This window comes from Lithobates pipiens, unplaced genomic scaffold, assembly GCF_037356315.1.
Source record: "Lithobates pipiens isolate NorthernLeopardFrog02 unplaced genomic scaffold, aLitPip1_a1.2 Scaffold_35, whole genome shotgun sequence".
NCBI lineage: Eukaryota > Metazoa > Chordata > Amphibia > Anura > Ranidae > Lithobates > Lithobates pipiens.
In genome coordinates this window covers 26,988,493-27,008,688 of record NW_027507811.1, presented here as the reverse complement: position 1 = coordinate 27,008,688, position 20,196 = coordinate 26,988,493, and the positions used below count along the sequence as shown (strand labels likewise).

Here is a 20,196-nt window from a genome sequence, read left to right as displayed (position 1 = left end):
AAGGAGGACCTGTCACTGCCTCTTCCTATCACATGGGATGGTTGCATTGCTTGTTATAACAATAAAAGTGATTAAAAAAATGTACAGGTGCAGTGTAAAAATAAATAGTAAAGTCAAGTGAAAAAAATGTTTAGCGCCCCCTGGTGCTTGCAAGGAAAGGTGAACGCACGCTTCAGTCCCGCGTCGGTATGTAAACGGCCACAAGACATGTGAGGTATCGCCGCGATCGTCAGATTGAGAACAATAATTCGAGTACCAGACCTCCCGAGTACATCTAAAGGGATGAGCTGTAAAGGCTTTTAAAGTGTGGCCTGTGTATTATATAATGTGCGTCGTTTGTTCCCGTTCCACAAGTGTGCGCAGATTTAAAGCGTGACATGTTTGGTATCTATATACTCGGGGGAACATCACATCATCTTTTATTATTTTATAAAACAGTTGGATATTATATTGTGTTTTTACTTTTTAAATTCATTAAATTCAATTAACTAAATTAAATTCATTAAATTAAATTTGAAAAATTTTTGAGAAAAAATTGTGTGACATAAAAAAAATTGCAACACCCACCATTTTATTCTCTAGGGCTTCTGCTTAAAAACAAAATATATATATATAAACAGAATTTGCCAACTCTCAGAAAAGGGGCGTGTCTTCCAGTGGTGAAACATGAAAAACTGCCGTTGTCAATTTATGAGAGAAATAAGCCGGGGGGGGGGGGGGGTCATCCACACATCAACAAAGAGGCCAGATGTGAATGACCGGCAGATCATCGGAGGAAAAACAAGTTCAAAGGTCACCTAGAAATATATTCACACCGCAGGAAATTCCATTTCCTTCAACTATATCCTTATTCCAGGAAGAATTCACTCCGTCTTTTCTATTGGTTTCTATGTGGCCTCTTCTCACCGCAACACTGACCCGACCCAACCCGACCCGACCCGACCCGACCCGACCTGACCCGACCCGACCTGACCCGACCCGACCCGAGCTTCACTACAATGCAGACCTGTGCAGAACACATAGGAAACTATTGTAGTGTCTGTGCATTCACCTGCATTATACAAGTGCACTAAAGTGCAGCTCAATGTGAATTCACACAGGAAAGGAGAGCTGCCAGATCGCTTTACAGTGTGCAGAACATGGATGGAAATGTACATCTATTATCCTACATTTTACTGCAAGTCAGTGCGAGTTCAGCCGACATCACATCCTCGTAGCTCATATAGCATCTCTTCTCTCTCTTCTTTCCCTCTCCCCTTCTTCTCCTCTCTCTTTTCTCCCCTCCCTTGTCTCCTCTCTCCTTTCTTATCTCTCTTTTCCCTGCTCTCCCTTTCTCTCTTCTCTCCCCCTCACTCCTTTTTCATCTCTCCCTCTCTCTCCTTTATTTTCTTCTCTCCTCCTCTCTCCTGTTTTCTCTCCCCCTTCTCTCTTTTCTTCTCCCCCCCTCTTCACTTCTTTCTTCTCTCCCTCTTTTCTCTCCTGTCTTCTCTCCCCCTCTCTCCTCTCTTTTCACCCTTCCCTCTCTCTTCTCTTCTCTCTCTTTTTCCTGCTCTCATTCTCTTTTTTTCTTCCCCCCCTCCTTTCTTTTCTCTCCCCTCTCTCCTTTCTTTTCTCCCTCCTCTCTCCTTTCTTTTCTCCCCCCTCTCTCCTTTCTTTTCTCCCCCCTCTCTCCTTTCTTTTCTCCCCCCTCTCTCCTTTCTTTTCTCCCCCCTCTCTCCTTTCTTTTCTCCCCCCTCTCTCCTTTCTTTTCTCCCTCCTCTCTCCTTTCTTTTCTCCCTCCTCTCTCCTTTCTTTTCTCCCTCCTCTCTCCTTTCTTTTCTCCCTCCTCTCTCCTTTCTTTTCTCCCTCCTCTCTCCTTTCTTTTCTCCCTCCTCTCTCCTTTCTTTTCTCCCTCCTCTCTCCTTTCTTTTCTCCCTCCTCTCTCCTTTCTTTTCTCCCTCCTCTCTCCTTTCTTTTCTCCCTCCTCTCTCCTTTCTTTTCTCCCTCCTCTCTCCTTTCTTTTCTCCCTCCTCTCTCCTTTCTTTTCTCCCTCCTCTCTCCTTTCTTTTCTCCCTCCTCTCTCCTTTCTTTTCTCCCTCCTCTCTCCTTTCTTCTCTTCCCCCCTCTCTCCTTTCTCCCCCCCCCCTTTCCCTCCTTTCTTCTCTCCCCCCTCTCCTTTATTTTCCCCGCTCTCTTTCTCTCTCTTTTCTCCCCCCCCTTTCCTCCTTTCTTCTCCTCCTCTCTTCTCTCCTGTCTTCTCTCCTCTCTCTTTTCACCCCTCCTTTGTCTCCTTTCTCCCGCTCTCATTTCTTTTCTGCCCCCGCTCTCCTTTCCTTTCTGCCCCACTTTTCTTCTCCCTCACTCCGTTTTCGTCTCTCATTTCTTCTCCCCCCCCCCTTTTCCCTCCTTTTTTTGCTCTCCCCCTCTCTCCTTTATTTTCTTCTCTCCTCTCTTCTCTCTCTTTTCCCCTTTCTTTCTCTTTTTTTCTTCTCTCCCCCTCTCTCTCCTTTCTTCTCTCCCCCTCTCTCTCCTTTCTTCTCTCCCCCTCTCTCTCCTTTCTTCTCTCCCCCTCTCTCTCCTTTCTTCTCTCCCCCTCTCTCTCCTTTCTTCTCTCCCCCTCTCTCTCCTTTCTTCTCTCCCCCTCTCTCTCCTTTCTTCTCTCCCCCTCTCTCTCCCTCGTTCTCTTTTCTTCTCTCTCCTCTCTATCCTCTTTTTATTCTTCTGTCTCCCTCTTTTGTCCACTCTACTTCTCTATCTCCTCTCCCTCCACTCCCTCTCCACTCTTTTCGCCTCTCAAATGCCAGGTAGCAATGCCTTTGTAATATATATTATAACTCCTTTATTAGGATTATGGCCCCATAAAGAAGAAGCCCTGCGATCGTCCACCTTACCCCCGGATATTTGGGAGGAACAACGACACGAAGATCCTGGAAGTCACCCAGAAAATCATTGAGCTGCTGACAGGAGAGGTGAGGAGGATTCTGGGAATTCTGGGACATTATCCAGTAACAGACAAGGGATGTGTCTGGATGGTGACTGTATCATTGTGTGTGTCAGGTTCCTATAAGGTGTCAGGATGTCACTGTCTATTTCTCCATGGAGGAGTGGGAGTATATAGAAGGACACAAGGATTTCTACAAGGACGTCATGATGGAGAATCAGCCGCCCCTCACATCACCGGGTAAGAGGAGACTTCCATTTCTTGTGAGGGAGGGGGCGGGATCTGTAGCCGGACTTCTCTGGTCATAGTGTCTCTCCAACAGTTGAACAGGAATATGGAACCATGCCGGAGCGATGTCCCACTCCTGAATATTTACCCCATATTAAGGAAGAAAACACTTTTCAGGGATTTCCGGTAAGTTATGGAAACTTTCGATTTAAAGAGAGTTCTCTACAGTAAAAGCAGTGAGGGTTCTCTACACTAAAAGCAGTGAGGGTTCTCTACCGTAAAAGCAATTAGGATTGTTTACAGTTAAAGCGGGAGTCCACCGGGACTCCGCGTTTTTTTTTTTTTTTTTTAAAAGCCAGCAGCTACAAATACTGCAGCTGCTGACTTTTAAAATAGTGACACTTACCTGTCCAGCGCGCCCGCGATGTCGGCACCCGAAGCCGATCTTTAGATCGTCTGTAAGGTGCTGCCGCCATCTTGGGTATGGGAATCAGGAAATGGAGCCTTTCGGCTTCATTTCCCGGTTCCCTACTGCGCATGCGCGAGTCGCGCCGCGCAATAAGGACGGTCCCCGTTGCCCCTGGGATCTGTGTGTTTCCCAGCAGGCAGCGGGGCACTTGCGGAAAGGGGCAGGCACTTGCGGAAAGGGGCGTAATCTACGCCCCTTTCCGCAGAGAGCTATCCCGGAAGTGGGTGCAGAATACCTGTACTGTACAGGTATCTGCACCCCCCTCCCCCCTGAAAGGTGCCAATTGTGGCGCGGGAGGGGGGGAGGGTTCCGATGAGCGGAGGTCCACTTTAGGATGGACTTCCGCTTTAAGACTTACAGATTATGTAACAATCAAGACAGCGGGGATTCGTTTTTAAAGATCTTAATAGTAAAAACAGTGACTATTATATCCAGATAGTCAGCGAAGATTGACTATGGTAAAAGCAGTAAGGATTATCTACATTAGCAGCTGTAGTGATATCTACAGTAAATTTAATCTGCATTCATATTAGATGCTTTGGAGAGGCTAGGTTCACATCTGTGCGGGTGGTGCCGCTGCGGGACCCGCGCAAATACCGGCAGCTGCAACCACCCACCCCGCACAGCCACATAGGGGCGAACCTAGCCTAATATTGATGTAAATTGCATATAGTAATACCAAAGTCCAGAGGATTGATATGGCCCCATCCAATAACTTGGAAAAAGATAGATATAGACTGGAGAACACTCCAGCAACCTAAAGAAGGGCAGATTATAACAGCCAAAGCAAGGCAGACAAACCTTAATAAAAAATAATGTTATTCTTTATTATACAAATGTTAAAACACAAAAATTAGACAGTAAAAGTTCCAAATATGGCACCTACAAGATTTTGTGGGGCGAGACAATTCATAAAAATGCGCTCGTTTGTATGTATAAATATAGGTATAGTTGGGTAACGTGTATCTTTTAGCCTGCTTTCTGTATGGTCAATGCGTTTCACTGGGAAGGCTTCCTCAGGACCCAGAGAGGAGAGTAGCAAGCTTCCTAGAACAATCCAATATTAGTATACCAGTAGGATACGATATTCGCTATACTACATACTTAGATATACACTTACAAGTCTAGGTCTGTGTATCCATACCAAAAGGCGCAACAGCCAAATCTTCCATCTGACTGTGTCTGGGGCAGGCACCGGGGCACCAAAAACGGGCCAAACTCCCTCAACAAACTATAGATAGAGACAGGCAGACAAAAAAGATCTATATATAAAACACATATACCATACAAGTGTAAAGCCAAAATAAGACAGGACTATAGAGTGGCCCTGCACATCTGATATGTATAACTTACTTAGAAATCCTAGAGTTTTTGATGAGCATCAGGATATCCTGACTACATGTACTGCCTCTAACCCTGGTACTATAATACTATTGTGGTTGCTGGACAGACACTCAATGTACCACCCTGACATGCCCATCAAAACTCTAGATCTGGGTCCTGAGGAAGCCTCCCCGGCGAAACATGTTGACCATACAGACAGCAGGCTACAAGATACATGTTACATGCAACTATACCTATACAGTATATATACATACGAGTGTGTGTATTTTTATGAACTGTCCTGCCTCACAAAATCTTTTGGATGAGACATTTGGAACTTTTACTGTCTAAATCTTTCTGTTTTAACATTTAGTATAATAAAGAATAATAATATTTTTTTTTAAAGATTTGTCTACCTTGCTCTGACCGTTATAATCCGCCCTCCTTCAGGTTGCTGGATTGTTCTCCGATCTATACCTATCTTTTTCCTGTGCATAGTAATAGTTTTTGGAGAGTCTCTATAGTAAAAATAATGAAAATGATCTACAGTAATATCTGTGGAGTTTCTCTACAGTAAAAGCTTTGGAGACTGTTTATGTGGTGGAGGTTATATACAGTAAAAGCTCTGGAGAAGATCTACTGTAGAAGTAGAGGGGATTATTTTCTGTAATGATCCTCTACTGCAAAAGCAGTGGGAATAGGAGTAAAAGCTTTGGATTATTTGTAGTAAAAGTAGTGGATGCACCTTTAAAATAGAAGCTTTCAAGAGATGGTGATAGCTTTGGAGATCCTCAACAGCCAAAGACGAGGAGATTACGTACAGTAAAAGCTTTGGAGACAGTGAGGTTATGTACAGCAATAACCTTAAAGTTTCTCTGTGGTAGCAGATGATCTACACTAACAACCGTAGTGATTCTCTACGGTAAGAGTAGTAGAGTTTATTTACAGTAATTGCTTCGGAGATTCTGCACAGTAAATAGATCATCTCTCTTTTATTTATTTTTGTCTTGTCAAGCTGGATGACGGTCTGAACATTATAGTTGTGCCAAAAACGGAGGAGGAGGGGTACATAGACGAGGCTTACCCAGAGAGGATCAAAGAGGAGGAAATCCCCGTAGAGATTGCTTCCAGTGAGTACAAAGAGAAAACTACCTTCAAAATCAATGTCTGTGTTTTTTTTCTACCTGTAATTTTTTAAGGAAGTCTGTAATTCACACATTCCACAGTTGTCAGCAGCACTTTATAGTTCAGATATATCCTATGAATACAGCTGTTCTGTGAAGCCCTCAGAGGTTTGTTAGAGAACCTTAGTGAACAAACAGCATCGTTAAGGCCAAGGAACACACCAGACAGGTCAGGGATAAAGTTGTGGAGAAGTATAAAGCAGGGTCAGGTTATAAAAAAAAAAAAATATCCCAAGCTTTGAACATCTCACAGAGCACTGTTCAATCCATCATCTGAAAATGGAAAGCATAAGGCACAACTGCAAACCTGCCAAGACATGGCCGTCCAGCTAAACTGACCAGTCGGGCAAGGAGAGCATTCATCAGAGAAGAGCCAAGAAGCCCATGGTAACTCTGGAGGAGCTGCAGAGATCCACAGCTCAGGTGGGAGAATCTGTCCACAGGGCAACTATTAGTCGTGCTCTCCACAAATCTGACCTTTATGGAAGAGTGACAAGAAGAAAGACATAAGAAGTCCTGTTTGCAGTTTGCGAGAAGCCATGTGGGGGACACAGCAAACATGTGGAAGAAGGTGCTCTGGTCAGATGAGACCAAAAATTTAACTTTTTGGCCTAAAAGCAAAACGCTATGTCTGTTAGAAAACTAACATTGCACATCACCCTGAACACACCATCCCCACCGTGAAACATGGTGGTGGCAACTTCACGTTGTGGGGTTGCTTTTCTTCAGCAGGGACAGGGAAGCTGGTCAGAGTTGATGGGAAGATGGATGGAGCCAAATACAGGGCAATCTTGTAGAAGAAAACCTGTTAGAGCAGTGGTCATCACCTCCCTGTCCTCAGGGCCCACTAACAGGCCAGGTTTTATGTATAACCTTGGAGAGATGTAGACTAGAATACTGCAATCACTGAGCAGCAAATTATATCACCTGTGATGGATTTCAGTTATCTTGCAAACCTGGCCTGTTAGCGGGCCCTGAGGACAGGGTTGATGACCACTGTGTTAGTCTGCCAAAGACTTGAGACTGGGGCGGAGGTTCACCTTCCAGCAGGACAAGGACCCGAAACATACAGCCAGAGCTACAATGGAATGGTTTACATCAAAGCATATTCATGTGTTAGAATGGCCCAGTCACAGTCCAGACCTAAATCCAATTGACAATCTGTGGCAAGACTTGAAATTTGCTGTTCACAGATGCTCTCCATCCAATCTGACAGAGCTTGAGATGTTTTGTAAAGAAGAATGGGCAAAAATGTCACTCTTTAACCACTTAACGACCGCCCCATGCCATTGTATGTCATCACAATGGCATGTACAGGCACAAGCACGTACATGTACGTGCTTGCCTTCCAGCGGGTGGGGGGTCCGATCGGACCCCCTCCCGCTGGATGCGGCGGTCCGGTTTGCTTCAGGAGCGATCCGGGATGAGGGGATGGCCGTTGGTTTCTGGCCATCCCCTCTCGATCGCTCCTGGCGAATGAGAAGCTTCCTCCCACTGTGTATTGTATACACAGGCAGGGAGGAAGTGATGTCATTCTCCTCGGGGCGGTCTTATTGGCCGGACTACGAGGAGAAGACACAGTAAGTCTGCACCAAACACTACACTGACACTAACACACAGGCACACAAACCCCCCCCCCCCCCCCCCCCCCCCCCAGTCACAGTGTCACTGATTGCAGTGATCATTTATTTACTGATCACTGCATTCAGTGTCAGTTGTAAAAGTAAAAAGTGTCAGGGCAGTTAGTGTTAGGTCCAGGGTAGCCCCCTAAAAATAAAGATTTAACCCCCTGATTGCCCTTAGAGTTAACCCTTTCACCCCCTTTTGCCAGTGTCACTAAGCGATCATTTTTCTGATCGCTGCATTAGTGTCGCTAGGTAGCTAGTTATTTTTTTAGGTTCACCGCCAGGTTTTTATAGCGCTAGGTACCCCCATATACTACCCAATAATGGTTTTAACCCCCTGATTGCCCCTAGTTAACCCTTTCACCAGCGATCACAGTATAAGTGTCACTGATGACGCTGGTTAGCCAGTTAGTTATTTAGGTTCCCCGTCAGGTTTTTATATAGCGCCAGGGACCCCCATATACTACCTAATAAAAATTTGAACCCTCTGATTGCCCCTAGTTAACCCTTTCACCAGTGATCACTGTATAAGTGTTACGGGTGACTCTGGTTAGTTCGTTTGCTTTTTATAGCATCAGGGCACCCACCATTTATTACCCAATAAAGGTTTAACCCCCTGATCACCCGGCGGGTGATATCAATTAGGTTTTAGGGTCAGGGTCTGAGTCGCCCCAGGCAGCGCTAGGCTAGTGCCAGTACCGCTAACACCCACGCGCAAAGCATACACCTCCCGTAGTGGTATAGAATCTGAACAGATCAATATCTGATCTGATCAGATCTATACTAGCGTCCCCAGCAGTTTAGGGTTCCAAAAAAACGCATTGTTAGCGGGATCAGCCCAGATACCTGCTAGCACCTGCGTTTTGCCCCTCTGCCCAGCCCACCCAAGTGCAGTATCGATCGATCACTGTCACTTACAAAACACTAAACACATAACTGCAGCGATCGCAGAGTCAGGCCTGATCCCTGCGATCGCTAACAGTTTTTTTTGGTAGCGTTTTATATTTAAATCCAGAAGGCGGTGCTTGGTTTTCAGGGTCCCGTACGTGGCTAGGCTCCCAAAAAGTCCCCCACATGTGGTATCCCCGTACTCGGGAGAAGCAGCAGAATTTATTTTGGGGTGTAATTTGACTTATGCCCATAGCATGTGTGAGCAATATATCATTTAGTGACAACTTTGTGCAAAAAAAAATAAAAAATTGTAATATTCCTGCAACTTGTGGCAAAATATAAAATATTTCATGGACTCAACATGCCTCTCAGTAAATAGCTTGGGGTGTCTACTTTCCAAAATGGGGTCATTTGGGGGGGGGGGGTTTGTGCTATTTTGGTATTTTATGGCCTTCGAAACTGTGATAGGTAGTGAGGAGTGAAATCAAAAATTTGCACCCTTAGAAATCCTAAAGGCAGTGATTGGTTTTCAGGGTCCCGTACGCGGCTAGACTCCCAAAAAGTCCCACATATGTGGTATCCCCGTACTCAGGAGAAGCAGCAGAATATATTTTGGGGTGCAATTACACATATAACTATGGCATGTGTGAGCAATATATCATTTAGTGACAACTTTTTGTAAACTTTTTTTTTTTTTTTTGTGTCATTATTCAATCACTTGGGACAAAAAAAAAAATATTCAATGGGCTCAACATGCCCTTCAGCAATTTCCTTGGGGTGTCTACTTTCCAAAATGGGGTCATTTGGGGGGGGGTTTGTACTGCCCTGCCATTTTAGCACCTCAAGAAATGAGATAGGCAGTCGTAAACTAAAAGCTGTGTAAATTCCAGAAAATGTACTCTAGTTTGTAGACGCTATAACTTTTGCGCAAACCAATAAATATACAGTTATTGACTTTTTTTTTACTAAAGACATGTGGCTGAATACATTTTGCCCTAAATGTATGACTAAAATTGAGTTTATTCGATTTTTCTTATAACAAAAAGTAGAAAATATATTTTTTTCTCAAAATTTTCGGTCTTTTTCCATTTATATCGCAAAAAATAAAAATCGCAGAGGCAATCAAATACCATCAAAAGAAAGCTCTATTTGTTGGAAGAAAAGGAACCAAATTTCGTTTGGGTACAACATTGCATGACTGCGCAATTACCAGTTAAAGCAGTGCAGTGCGAAATTGTAAAAAGACCTCTGGTCCTTAGGCTGAAAATTGGTCCGGGGCTAAAGTGGTTAAATGGGCAAAGGTGGTAGAGACACCCCAAAAAGACTTGCAGCTGTAATTGCAGTGAAAGGGGGTTCTGTAAAGTATTGACTGAATACAAATGCACACGACACTCTCTCCACATTTATTTGTATCATTTATATTTTTTTATATATATATATATAATATAAAGAGAGAGAATATATATAATTAATCTCTCTCTATGTATCGAGAGAGAGAGAGATAGATACATAGAGAGAGATTAATTATATATATTCTCTCTCTCTCTAGAGAGAGAGAGATATATAGATATACTTTCGCAAGGCTATATATATATATATATATATATATATATATATATATATATATATATATATATATATATATAGTGCCTTGCGAAAGTATTCGGCCCCCTTGAACTTTTCAACCTTTTGCCACATTTCAGGCTTCAAACATAAAGATATAAAAATTTTATTTTTTGTGAAGAATCACCAACAAGTGGGACACAATTGTGAAGTGGAACGAAATCTATTGGATTTTTGAAACTTTTTTAACTAATAAAAAAATGAAAAGTGGGGCGTGCAAAATTATTCGGCCCCCTTGCTTTAATACTTTGTAGAGCCACCTTTTGCTGCGATTACAGCTGCAAGCCGCTTGGAGTATGTCTCTATCAGTTTTGCACATTGAGAGACTGAAATTCTTGCCCATTCTTCCTTGCAAAACAGCTCGAGCTCAGTGAGGTTGGATGGAGAGCGTTTGTGAACAGCAGTTTTCAGCTCTTTCCACAGATTCTCGATTGGATTCAGGTCTGGACTTTGACTTGGCCATTCTAACACCTGGATATGTTTATTTGTGAACCATTCCTTTGTAGATTTTGCTGTATGTTTGGGATCATTGTCTTGTTGGAAGATAAATCTCCGTCCCAGTTTCAGGTCTTTTGCAGACTCCAACAGGTTTTCATCCAGAATGGTTCTGTATTTGGCTGCATCCATCTTCCCTTCAATTTTAACCATCTTCCCTGTCCCTGCTGAAGAAAAGCAGGCCCAAACCATGATGCTGCCACCACCATGTTTGACAGTGGGGATGGTGTGTTGAGAGTGATGAGCTGTGTTGCTTTTACGCCAAACATATCGTTTTGCATTGTGGGCAAAAAGTTGGATTTTGGTTTCATCTGACCAGAGCACCTTCTTCCACATGTTTGGTGTGTCTCCCAGGTGGCTTGTGGCAAACTTTAGATGAGACTTTTTATGGATATCTTTGAGAAATGGCTTTCTTCTTGTCACTCTTCCATAAAGGCCAGATTTGTGCAGTGTATGACTGATTGTTGTCCTATGGACAGACTCTCCCACCTCAACTGTAGTTCTCTGCAGTTCATCCAGAGTGATCATAGGCCTCTTGGCTGCATCTCTGATCAGTCTTCTCCTTGTCTGAGCTGAAAGTTTAGAGGGACGGCCAGGTCTTGGTAGATTTGCAGTGGTCTGATACTCCTTCCATTTCAAAAATGATCACTTGCACAGTGCTCCTTGGGATGTTTAAAGCTTGGGAAATCTTTTTGTATCCAAATCCGGCTTTAAACTTCTCCACAACAGTATTACGGACCTGCCTGGTGTGTTCCTTGGTCTTCATGATGCTCTCTGCGCTTTCAACAGAACCCTGAAACTATCACAGAGCAGGTCCATTTATACAGAGACTTGATTACACACAGGTGGATTCTATTTATCACCATCAGTCATTTAGGACAACATTGGATCATTCAGAGATCCTCGCTGAACTTCTGGAGTGAGTTTGGTGCACTGAAAGTAAAGGGGCCAAATAATTTTGCACGCACCACTTTTCAGTTTTTTATTTGCTAAAAAAGTTTAAAATATCCAATAGATTTCGTTCCACTTCACAATTGTGTCCCACTTGTTGGTGATTCTTCACAAAAAATTAAAATTTAATATCTTTATGTTTGAAGCCTGAAATGTTGCAAAAGGTTGAAAAGTTCAAGGGGGCCGAATACTTTCGCAAGGCACTGTGTGTATATATATATATATATATATATAGATATCTATGTACTGTGTGTATGTATATATTATTATCTTTTAACTGTCTATTTTGGTGTTGGTTTTCGGCCAAGTCCATCCTGAATTTTTGGTTTCGTATTCGGCAATATATTGGCGTTTTTTCAAAAGTTTTTGGGTCTTTTTCTCATTTTTATAGTAAACAAATAACAAACACAGTGGTGATCAAATACCACCAAAAGAAAGCTCTATTTGTGTGAAAAAAAATTATATCAATTTTATTTGGGTACAGTGTTGCATGACCGGGCAATTGTCAGTTAAAGTAGCACAGTGCTGAATAGCAAAATACAGCCTGATCGTGAAGGGGATAAAACAATATGTAATGCAAACTAAAGATTACACTAAATTCTCTCTCTTTTCAGACTACCAAGTGTGTGACATGCCCCTGAGTCCCCAGGCCGAACAAGCCGGCTTGCCATGCAACCGCAGACAGTACATTTGTCAGGACTGCGGCAAGGCCTTCACCCGCCTCTCTCACTTCATCATCCACCGGCGGATCCACTCGGGGGAGAAGCCCTTTGAGTGCTCCGAGTGTGGCAAGAGCTTCTCCTGCAACTCGTACCTGGTGAAGCACCAACGGAGCCACACGGGCGAGCGGCCATACTGCTGCGGCGAGTGCGGCAAGCAGTTCAACCAGAGCTCCAACCTCTTCAAGCATCAGAAGACCCACACGGGCCACAAACCATTTGTGTGCGACCTGTGCGGAAAGTCCTTCACGCAGAAGTCCCACCTCGTCATCCACCAGATCGTCCACACCGGGGAGAAACGTTTCGGCTGCTCGGAGTGTGGCAAGTGCTTCAGCAACAATGCCCGGCTGGTGGCGCACGTGCGGGTGCACACAGGGGAGAAGCCGTTTGGCTGCCCGCTGTGTGACAAGCGCTTCACGCAGAAGTCACACCTGGCCAAGCATCACATCGTCCACACCGGGGAGAAACCATTCAGCTGCGTCCAGTGCGGCAAAAGCTTCATCAGCAACAGCCATCTGGTCATACACCAGCGCTCCCACTCCGGGGAGAAGCCGTACTCCTGCTTGCAGTGCGATAAGCGATTTACGCAGAAGTCAGACCTTGTTCGCCATGAGAAAATCCACGCCGGCGACCGGCCCTTCGCCTGCCCAACATGCGGAAAGCGGTTCCTGTGCAAGGCCTACCTTGCCCAACATGAGAGAATCCATGTAGGCAAGGACACGTGACAATCGGCAATGCCAGTTTTATTTGTTACAGAGAACCAGCCATGGCTGGGCTTATGCAATAATCTGAACATTAAACATGATATTATAAGAAAGATTTTGTCTTTACTTCCTCTGAAGCAGTTTTATTTGAAGGCTACTCTGGAGTTTGGAATCAGATGTCCAAGTCAGTTTTGGCTAAAAGTGTCTCTGGGGCTGGAAATCAGATCTGAAAATCAGCTTGGTCTGAGGGTGACTGGAGCGGAAAGTCAGGTCTGAGAACCAGCTTTGTTTGAGAATAACTCTGGAGCTGGAAGTCAGAGCTTAGAAACAGCTTTTTCTGAGGGCTGCTCAGGAGCTGGGAGTCTAATCTGAGAACTTTGCCTCTGAAGCTGGGGGTTAGATATAAAAAAATAAATCAGCTTCCTCGAAAGGTAAACTCTGTAGCTGGGAGTCAGTTTTAAAAAACAGCTTTGTCGTGGCCAACTCTGGAGCTGGGAGTCAGATCTAAGGATCAACTTTGTCTAAAAGTGACTTAGTAACTAGAAATCAGATCTAAAAACCCGCTTTGTCTGAGGATAACTTTGGAGCTGGACGTCAGAGGTTAGAATCAGCTTTTGTAGGGGTGCTGAGATGCTGGAAATGTAATCTGAGAGTTAGCTTCCTGTAAGGAAAACTCTGGAGCTGGGAGTCAGATCTGAAAATAAGCTTCATTTAAAGGTGACTCTGGAGCTGGGCGTCACATCTGACAATCGGCTCGGACGAAGGTTGACTCTGGAGCTGTGCGTCAGATCTGACAATTGGTTGAGTCAGAGGTTGACTCTGGAACTGGGCATCAGATATGACATTTAGTTGAGTTGGAGGTTGATCCCTGGAGCTGGGTGTCACATCTGACAATCGGCTCGGACGAAGGTTGACTCTGGAGCTGTGCGTCAGATCTGACAATTGGTTGAGTCAGAGGTTGACTCTGGAACTGGGCATCAGATATGACATTTAGTTGAGTTGGAGGTTGATCCCTGGAGCTGGGTGTCAAATCTGACAATAGGTTGATTCTACAGCGGGCGTCAGATCTGACAATCATTTGGGTTTGGAGGGTGACTCTGGAGCTGGGCGACAGATCTGCAAATCAGTTGGGTCAGAGGTTGACACTAAAGCTGGGTGTCAAATCTTACAGTCAGTTGGGTCGGAGGTTGATTCTGGAGCTGGGCATCAGATCTGATGATCAGTTGGGTCGGAGGTTGACCATGGAGCTGGGCATCAGATCTGACGATCAGTTTGGTCAAAGGTTGACTCTGGAGCTGGGCGTCAGATCTGACAATCAGTTCAGTCGGAGGTTGACTCTGGAGCTGGGCCTCAGAGCTGACAATCGGTTTGATCAGAGGTTGACTCTGGAGCTGGACGTCAGATCTCATAATCCGTTCAATTGGAGTTTGACTCTGGAGCTGGGCATCAGATATGACAATCAGTTCGGTCAATGGTTGACTCTGGAGCTGGGTGTCAGATCTGATAATTAGTTTGGTCAAAGGTTGACTCTGGAGCTGGGCATCAGATCTGACAATCGTTTGGGTCGAAGGTTGATTCTGAAGCTGGCTGTCAAATCTTACAATCAGTTGGGTTGGAGGTTGATTCTGGAGCTGGACATCAGATCTGATAGTCCGTTCGGTCGGAGGTTGACTGGAGCTGAGTGTCAGATCTGACAATCAGTTGGGTTGGAGGCTGATTTTAATGGCAGGGGGAGCCTCTCAATTTGGTGGAGCAGTACAAGCCTACTGTGGAGCAGTGAAGGAGAAACAGGCAAATTGTTGGTCTGAGAGCGACTCTGGAGCTGGGAGTCATATCTGAGAAACCCCTCATTCTGCGGGTGACTCTGAAGCTGGGAGTTGGATCTAAAAATACATTTTGTCTAAAGGTAACTGTAGAGTTGGGAGTCGGATCTGAGAAACAGCTTTGTTTGAGAGCGCCCCTGAAGCTGGGAGTCAGATCTAAAAATTTGCTTTGTCTAAATATGACTCTGGAGTTGGAGGGGACAGAACAGAGAAACGGCTCGGTCTGAGGACATCTCTGGAGCTGGGTGTCAGATCTAGTCAACAATAAATATAACCACTCACCACTCTCTGTTAAAGAAAAACCCAAATCTGCTGATACGTATATCAAATCTCCAAAAATTATAACAGAATTTATATGTAAGCTCTGCAGCTCCCTAATCTACAGTGATGAAGCGCGTTGGGAAGGAGAGAGTGGTAATGGCAGGAGGAGCCTCTGTCAGTCTGGAGTGGCAGTACGGTAGTGGTAGTGCGGAGCAGTGAATGAGACACAGGCAACCTGTTGGTCTGAGAGCAACTCGAGTTGGAAGTCAGATCTGAGAAACGGATCAGTCTGAGGGCGACTCTGGAGTTGGGAGTCAGAGCTAAGAATCAGCTTTCTCTTTAGGTGACTCTGGAGCAAATTAATTAGAGTATTTACATTATTGAATCAGCCCTGGCAGGACTGGTTGTCTTTAATATACAACAATGGTGCGCTATCCCTTTAAGAAGTGAAAAATGAAACCGGCAAAGTGCAACATGCAAAAGGTAAATTTATAAAACATAAAGTGAACAAAGTCCATTTAAAGAGTAACTCCACTTTTGCTGAAAAAAAAACAATCCAATCTAGGTGATCACCAATGGCTTCCTTCTACACGTTTCATCCTAACCGACATATAATCCTTCTTTCAGTCTGAGGCCGACTCTGGAGCTGGGAGTCAACTTTGTCTGAAGGCGACTCTGGAGTAAAATATTTATAGGCAGAACATTTTGATTTTTGAATTGGCCTTGGCAGGACTGGTTCTCTTTAATGTAAGTAAGGCAATCCCTGTATGTGTTTTATAATCCCTCTTTCAGTCTGAAGCTGACTCTGGAGCTGGGAGTCAGATCTGAGAATCGGCTTGATCTGAAACCGACTCTGGAGCTGGGAGTTGGATCTGAGAATCAGCTTGGTCTAAACTTTAGACCAAGCTGATTTTTGGGTCTGACTTCCAGTTTCAGAGTCGCCTTTAGACTCTAAAGGCGACTCTGGAGCTGGGAGTCGGAGCTGAGAAACCCCTTGGTCTGAGGGCGACTGAAGCAGAGAGATCTGAGAATCGGCTCTGTCTGAGGGCAACTCTGGAGCTGGGAGTCAGATCTGAGGATGAGCTCGGTCTGAGAGCAACTCTGGAGCTGGGAGTCAGATCTAAAGATGAGCTCGGTCTGAGGCCGACTGGAGCTTTGAGCTCGGTCTGAGGCCGACTCTGGAGCTGGAAGTTGGATCTGAGAATCAGTTTGGCCTGAGGCCAACTCTGGAGCTGGGAGTCGGAGCTGAGAATCAACTCGTTCTGAGGCCGACTCTGGAGCTGGGAGTCGGATCTGAGGATATGCTCAGTCTGACACCGACTCTGGAGCTGCGAGTCGGATCTGAGGATATGCTCAGTCTGACGCCGACTCTGCAGCTGGGCGTCAGATCTGATATTCAGTTTGGTCGGAGATTGAATCTGGACCTGGCCATCAAATCTGGCCAACAATAAATGTAACAACTCCCCACTCTGTTGAAAAATAAATAAATCCCAAATCTGCTGATACATATATTAAATCTCCCAAAATGAGAATGAAATGTATATGTAAGCTCTGCAGCTCGCTAATCCACGAAACATGCTGGGGCGGAGTGTGGTAATGGCAGGGGGAGCCTCTGTCAATCTGGTGCGACAGTACAATCCTTGGCAGTAAAATCCTAGTGTGGTCTTTGTTAAAAAAAAAAAATCCTAGTGCGGAGCGGTGAATGAGACACAGGCAAGCTGTTGGTCTGAGAGTGACTCTGGAGCTGGGAGTCAGATCTGAGAAACGGCTCATTTTGAGGGTGACTTTGAAGCTGGGTGCCTGATCTGAGAATTGTCTTGGTTTGAGGGCGACTCGAGCTGGGTGACAGATCTAAAAAAATAGCTTTATCTACATGTATGTAACTCTGGAGCTGGGGGGGGGACAGATCAGAAAAACAGCTTGGTCTGAGGGCAACTCTGGAGCTGGGTGTCAGATCTGGCCAACAATAAATATAGCTCCGCACTCTGTTAAAAACAAAAAACAAATCTACTGCTACATATATCAAATCTCCCAAAATTAGAACAGAATTTATATGTAAGCTCTGCAGCTCTCTAAACCACAGCGACAAAATGCGTTGGGGCAGAGAGTGGTAATGGCAGGAGGAGACTCTGTCAATCTGGAGCTACAGTACAATCCTAGTGTGGATCAGTAAATGAGACGGAGGCAAGCTGTTGGTCTGAGAGCGACTCTGGAGCTGGGACCCAGATCTGAGAAACAGCTTAGTCTGAGGGTGACTCTGGAGTTGGGAGTCGGATCTGAGAATTGGCTTGGTTTGAGGGTGAGTCAGGAGCTGGCAGTCCAGACTTAAAAATCAGCTTTGTCTAAAGGTAACTCTGGAACTGGGGGGGGACAGATCAGAGAAACAGCCCTGTCTGAGGGTGACTCTGGAGCTGGGAGTCAGATCTAAGAATCAGCTTTGTCTTTAGGTGACTCTGGAACAAAATATTTACAGACTGAGCATTTACATTCTTAAATCGGCCATGGCGGGACTGGTTCTCTTTAACAATTGTCAAAATGTGGCTAGAGATCAATTTCCAAAAAATCTATATGCATAAAGGTGCCGACATCCCATTTAGTTTGAAAAATAGTAGAGTACTGGATAGGGGATTTTAAAGGTACATATTTCAGGTATACACTACAACGTGTTATTATAAAAGTACAAAAAACTTCTCTTTATTTATACACAACACTCCAATAAAATGGATACAGACATATATTCAGAGTCATAGGTATATACACAGAATCCCTATTAGCGACACCGTTAAATGCTGCAATTCCATACTTAAAATACTGCGCCCAAAAACTTCTACATGTTTCGCCAAAAATGGTTTCATCAGGAAAAATGGACGAAGTTGTTCAGAAGTAATTTTTAGATAAATTCTCTTATAGATTCTCAACCTCTGTTGTATAGAAAAGAAAAAAAAAATACAAATCAATAAAATACACATAAACAGCATTAGATCAATCCGAAGTGGCCACATGAAACCCCACCGGGGACGTCCATATCGGACGTAATCTCCTATCCCTATCCAAAATCCCTCCCCTTACCCCCTTACACAAAGGAAAAAAAAAACCCACACAACCCACCTATATTGCAACACTCCATACCTCAACGTAAGTCCAGGGGTGAGCACTTACAGGGAGTCAACCAAAAATGTCATCCGACAAACATATTTTGCACTCCGTGGTCAAACGCAGCCGTGTTGGGTCACCCGTAGGGGGGGATGACTTGATGGATATTTTATCACAGCGAATATTGAATAATAGTACCTAAGATACAACATATGTAGTTATAGTCCTTAATAGTCAAATTCTACCACTTGGAGTTTGACAAATTATTTATGTATATAAAACGGGAAAACAGGTCAGTGGACTAAATATAAACAGACCCCAGACTCACCCCTTTTAATTCCTAAATTTACGCTGAATATATCTAGTATCCCTAGTGGGAGCTCAAGCGCATGGAGGCCAGGCAAATGTTATTTGCCTGGCCTCCATGTGCTTGAGCTCCCAGTAGTGATACTAGATATATTATTGGTTCTCTTTGATGTGAGGAAGGCCATCTGTATGTGTTTTTTATAATGCTTTCAGTCTGAGGCCGACTCTGCAGCTGGGAGTCGGCTTTGCCTGAAGGCGACTCTAGGACAGAACCTTTTGATTCTTGAATTAACCCTGGAAGGACTCTCTTTAATGTAAGCAAGGCCATCCTTGTATGTATTTTAAATTCCTTCTTTCAGTCTGAAGCCGACTGGAGCTGGGAGTCATATCTGAGAATCTGCTCGATTTGAGACCCACTCTGGAGCTAAAAGTCGGATCTGAGAATCGGCTCGATCTGAGGCCGACTCTGGAGCTGGAAGTTGGATCTGAGAATCAGCTTGGTCTAAAGACCAGTTTGAGTCACCTTTAGACTCTAAAGGTGACTCTGGAGTTTGGAGTCAGATCTGAGAAACCCCTTGGTCTGAGGGAGACTGAAGCTGAGCGATCTGAGAATTGGCTCTGTCTGAGGGAAACTCTGGAGCTGGGAGTCAGATCTGAGAATCAGCCCAGTCTGAGGCTGACACTGGAGCTGGGAGTTGGATCTCAGAATCAGCTCGGTCTGAGGCTGACACTGGAGCTGGGAGTTGGATCTGAGAATCAGCTCGGTCTGAGGCTGACTCTGGAGCTGGGAGTCAGATCTGAGGATGAGCTCGGTCTGAGGCCGACTCTGGAGCTGGAAGTCGGATCTGAGAATCAGCTCAGTCTGAGGCCGACTCTGGAGCTGGAAGTCGGATCTGAGAATCAGCTCAGTCTGAGGCCGACTCTGGAGCTGGGAGTCAGATTTGAGAATCAACTCAGTCTGAGGCCAACTCTGCAGCTGGGCGTCAGATCTGTTCAATCAGATTAGTCAGAGGTTGACTATGGAGCTGGGCGTCAGATCTGATATTCAGTTTGGTCGGAGTATGAATCTGGACCTGTGCGTCAGATCTGACAATCAGTTTGGTTGGAGGTTGACTCTGGAGCTGGGTGTCAGATCTGGCCAACAATAAATATAACAATTTCCCACTCTCGGTTAGAAAAATCCCAAATCTGCTGCTACATATATTAAATCTCCCAAAATTAGAACAGAATTTATATGTAAGCTCTACAGCTCTCTAATCCACAGTGACAAAACGTGCCGGGCGGAGAGTGGTAATAGCAGGAGGAGCCGCTGTCAATCTGGTGCAGCAGTACAATCCTCCGCAGTAAAATCCTAGTGTGGAGCGGTGAACGAGACACAGGCAAGCTGTTGGTCTGAGAGCGACTCTGGAGCTGGGAGTCAGATCTGAGAAACACCTCATTCTGAGGGTGTCTCTGTTTTGAATTGTTTTTTTTGTTTTTATAATACATACAAAATCTTCGATAACATTCCAAATACCTAAATACAAAACATTCAGAAAAAATACATACATATATACAAGTACAAAACAAGAACAAAGAAAA

At 44.6% G+C, this 20,196-nt stretch overlaps 1 protein-coding gene across 1 annotated transcript in view; it reads left to right on the top strand.

Annotated features, from left to right (window-relative positions):
* The window catches only part of LOC143956208 (oocyte zinc finger protein XlCOF8.4-like), a 216,423-nt gene that overhangs the window by 1,794 nt on the left and 194,433 nt on the right, over positions 1 to 20,196 (top strand). Inside the window, exons 3-4 of the mRNA XM_077466373.1 lie at positions 2,826 to 2,948; positions 3,037 to 3,160. Coding sequence (XP_077322499.1) covers positions 2,826 to 2,948; positions 3,037 to 3,160 — 247 coding nt within the window. The remainder of the gene's footprint in view (positions 1 to 2,825; positions 2,949 to 3,036; positions 3,161 to 20,196) is intronic.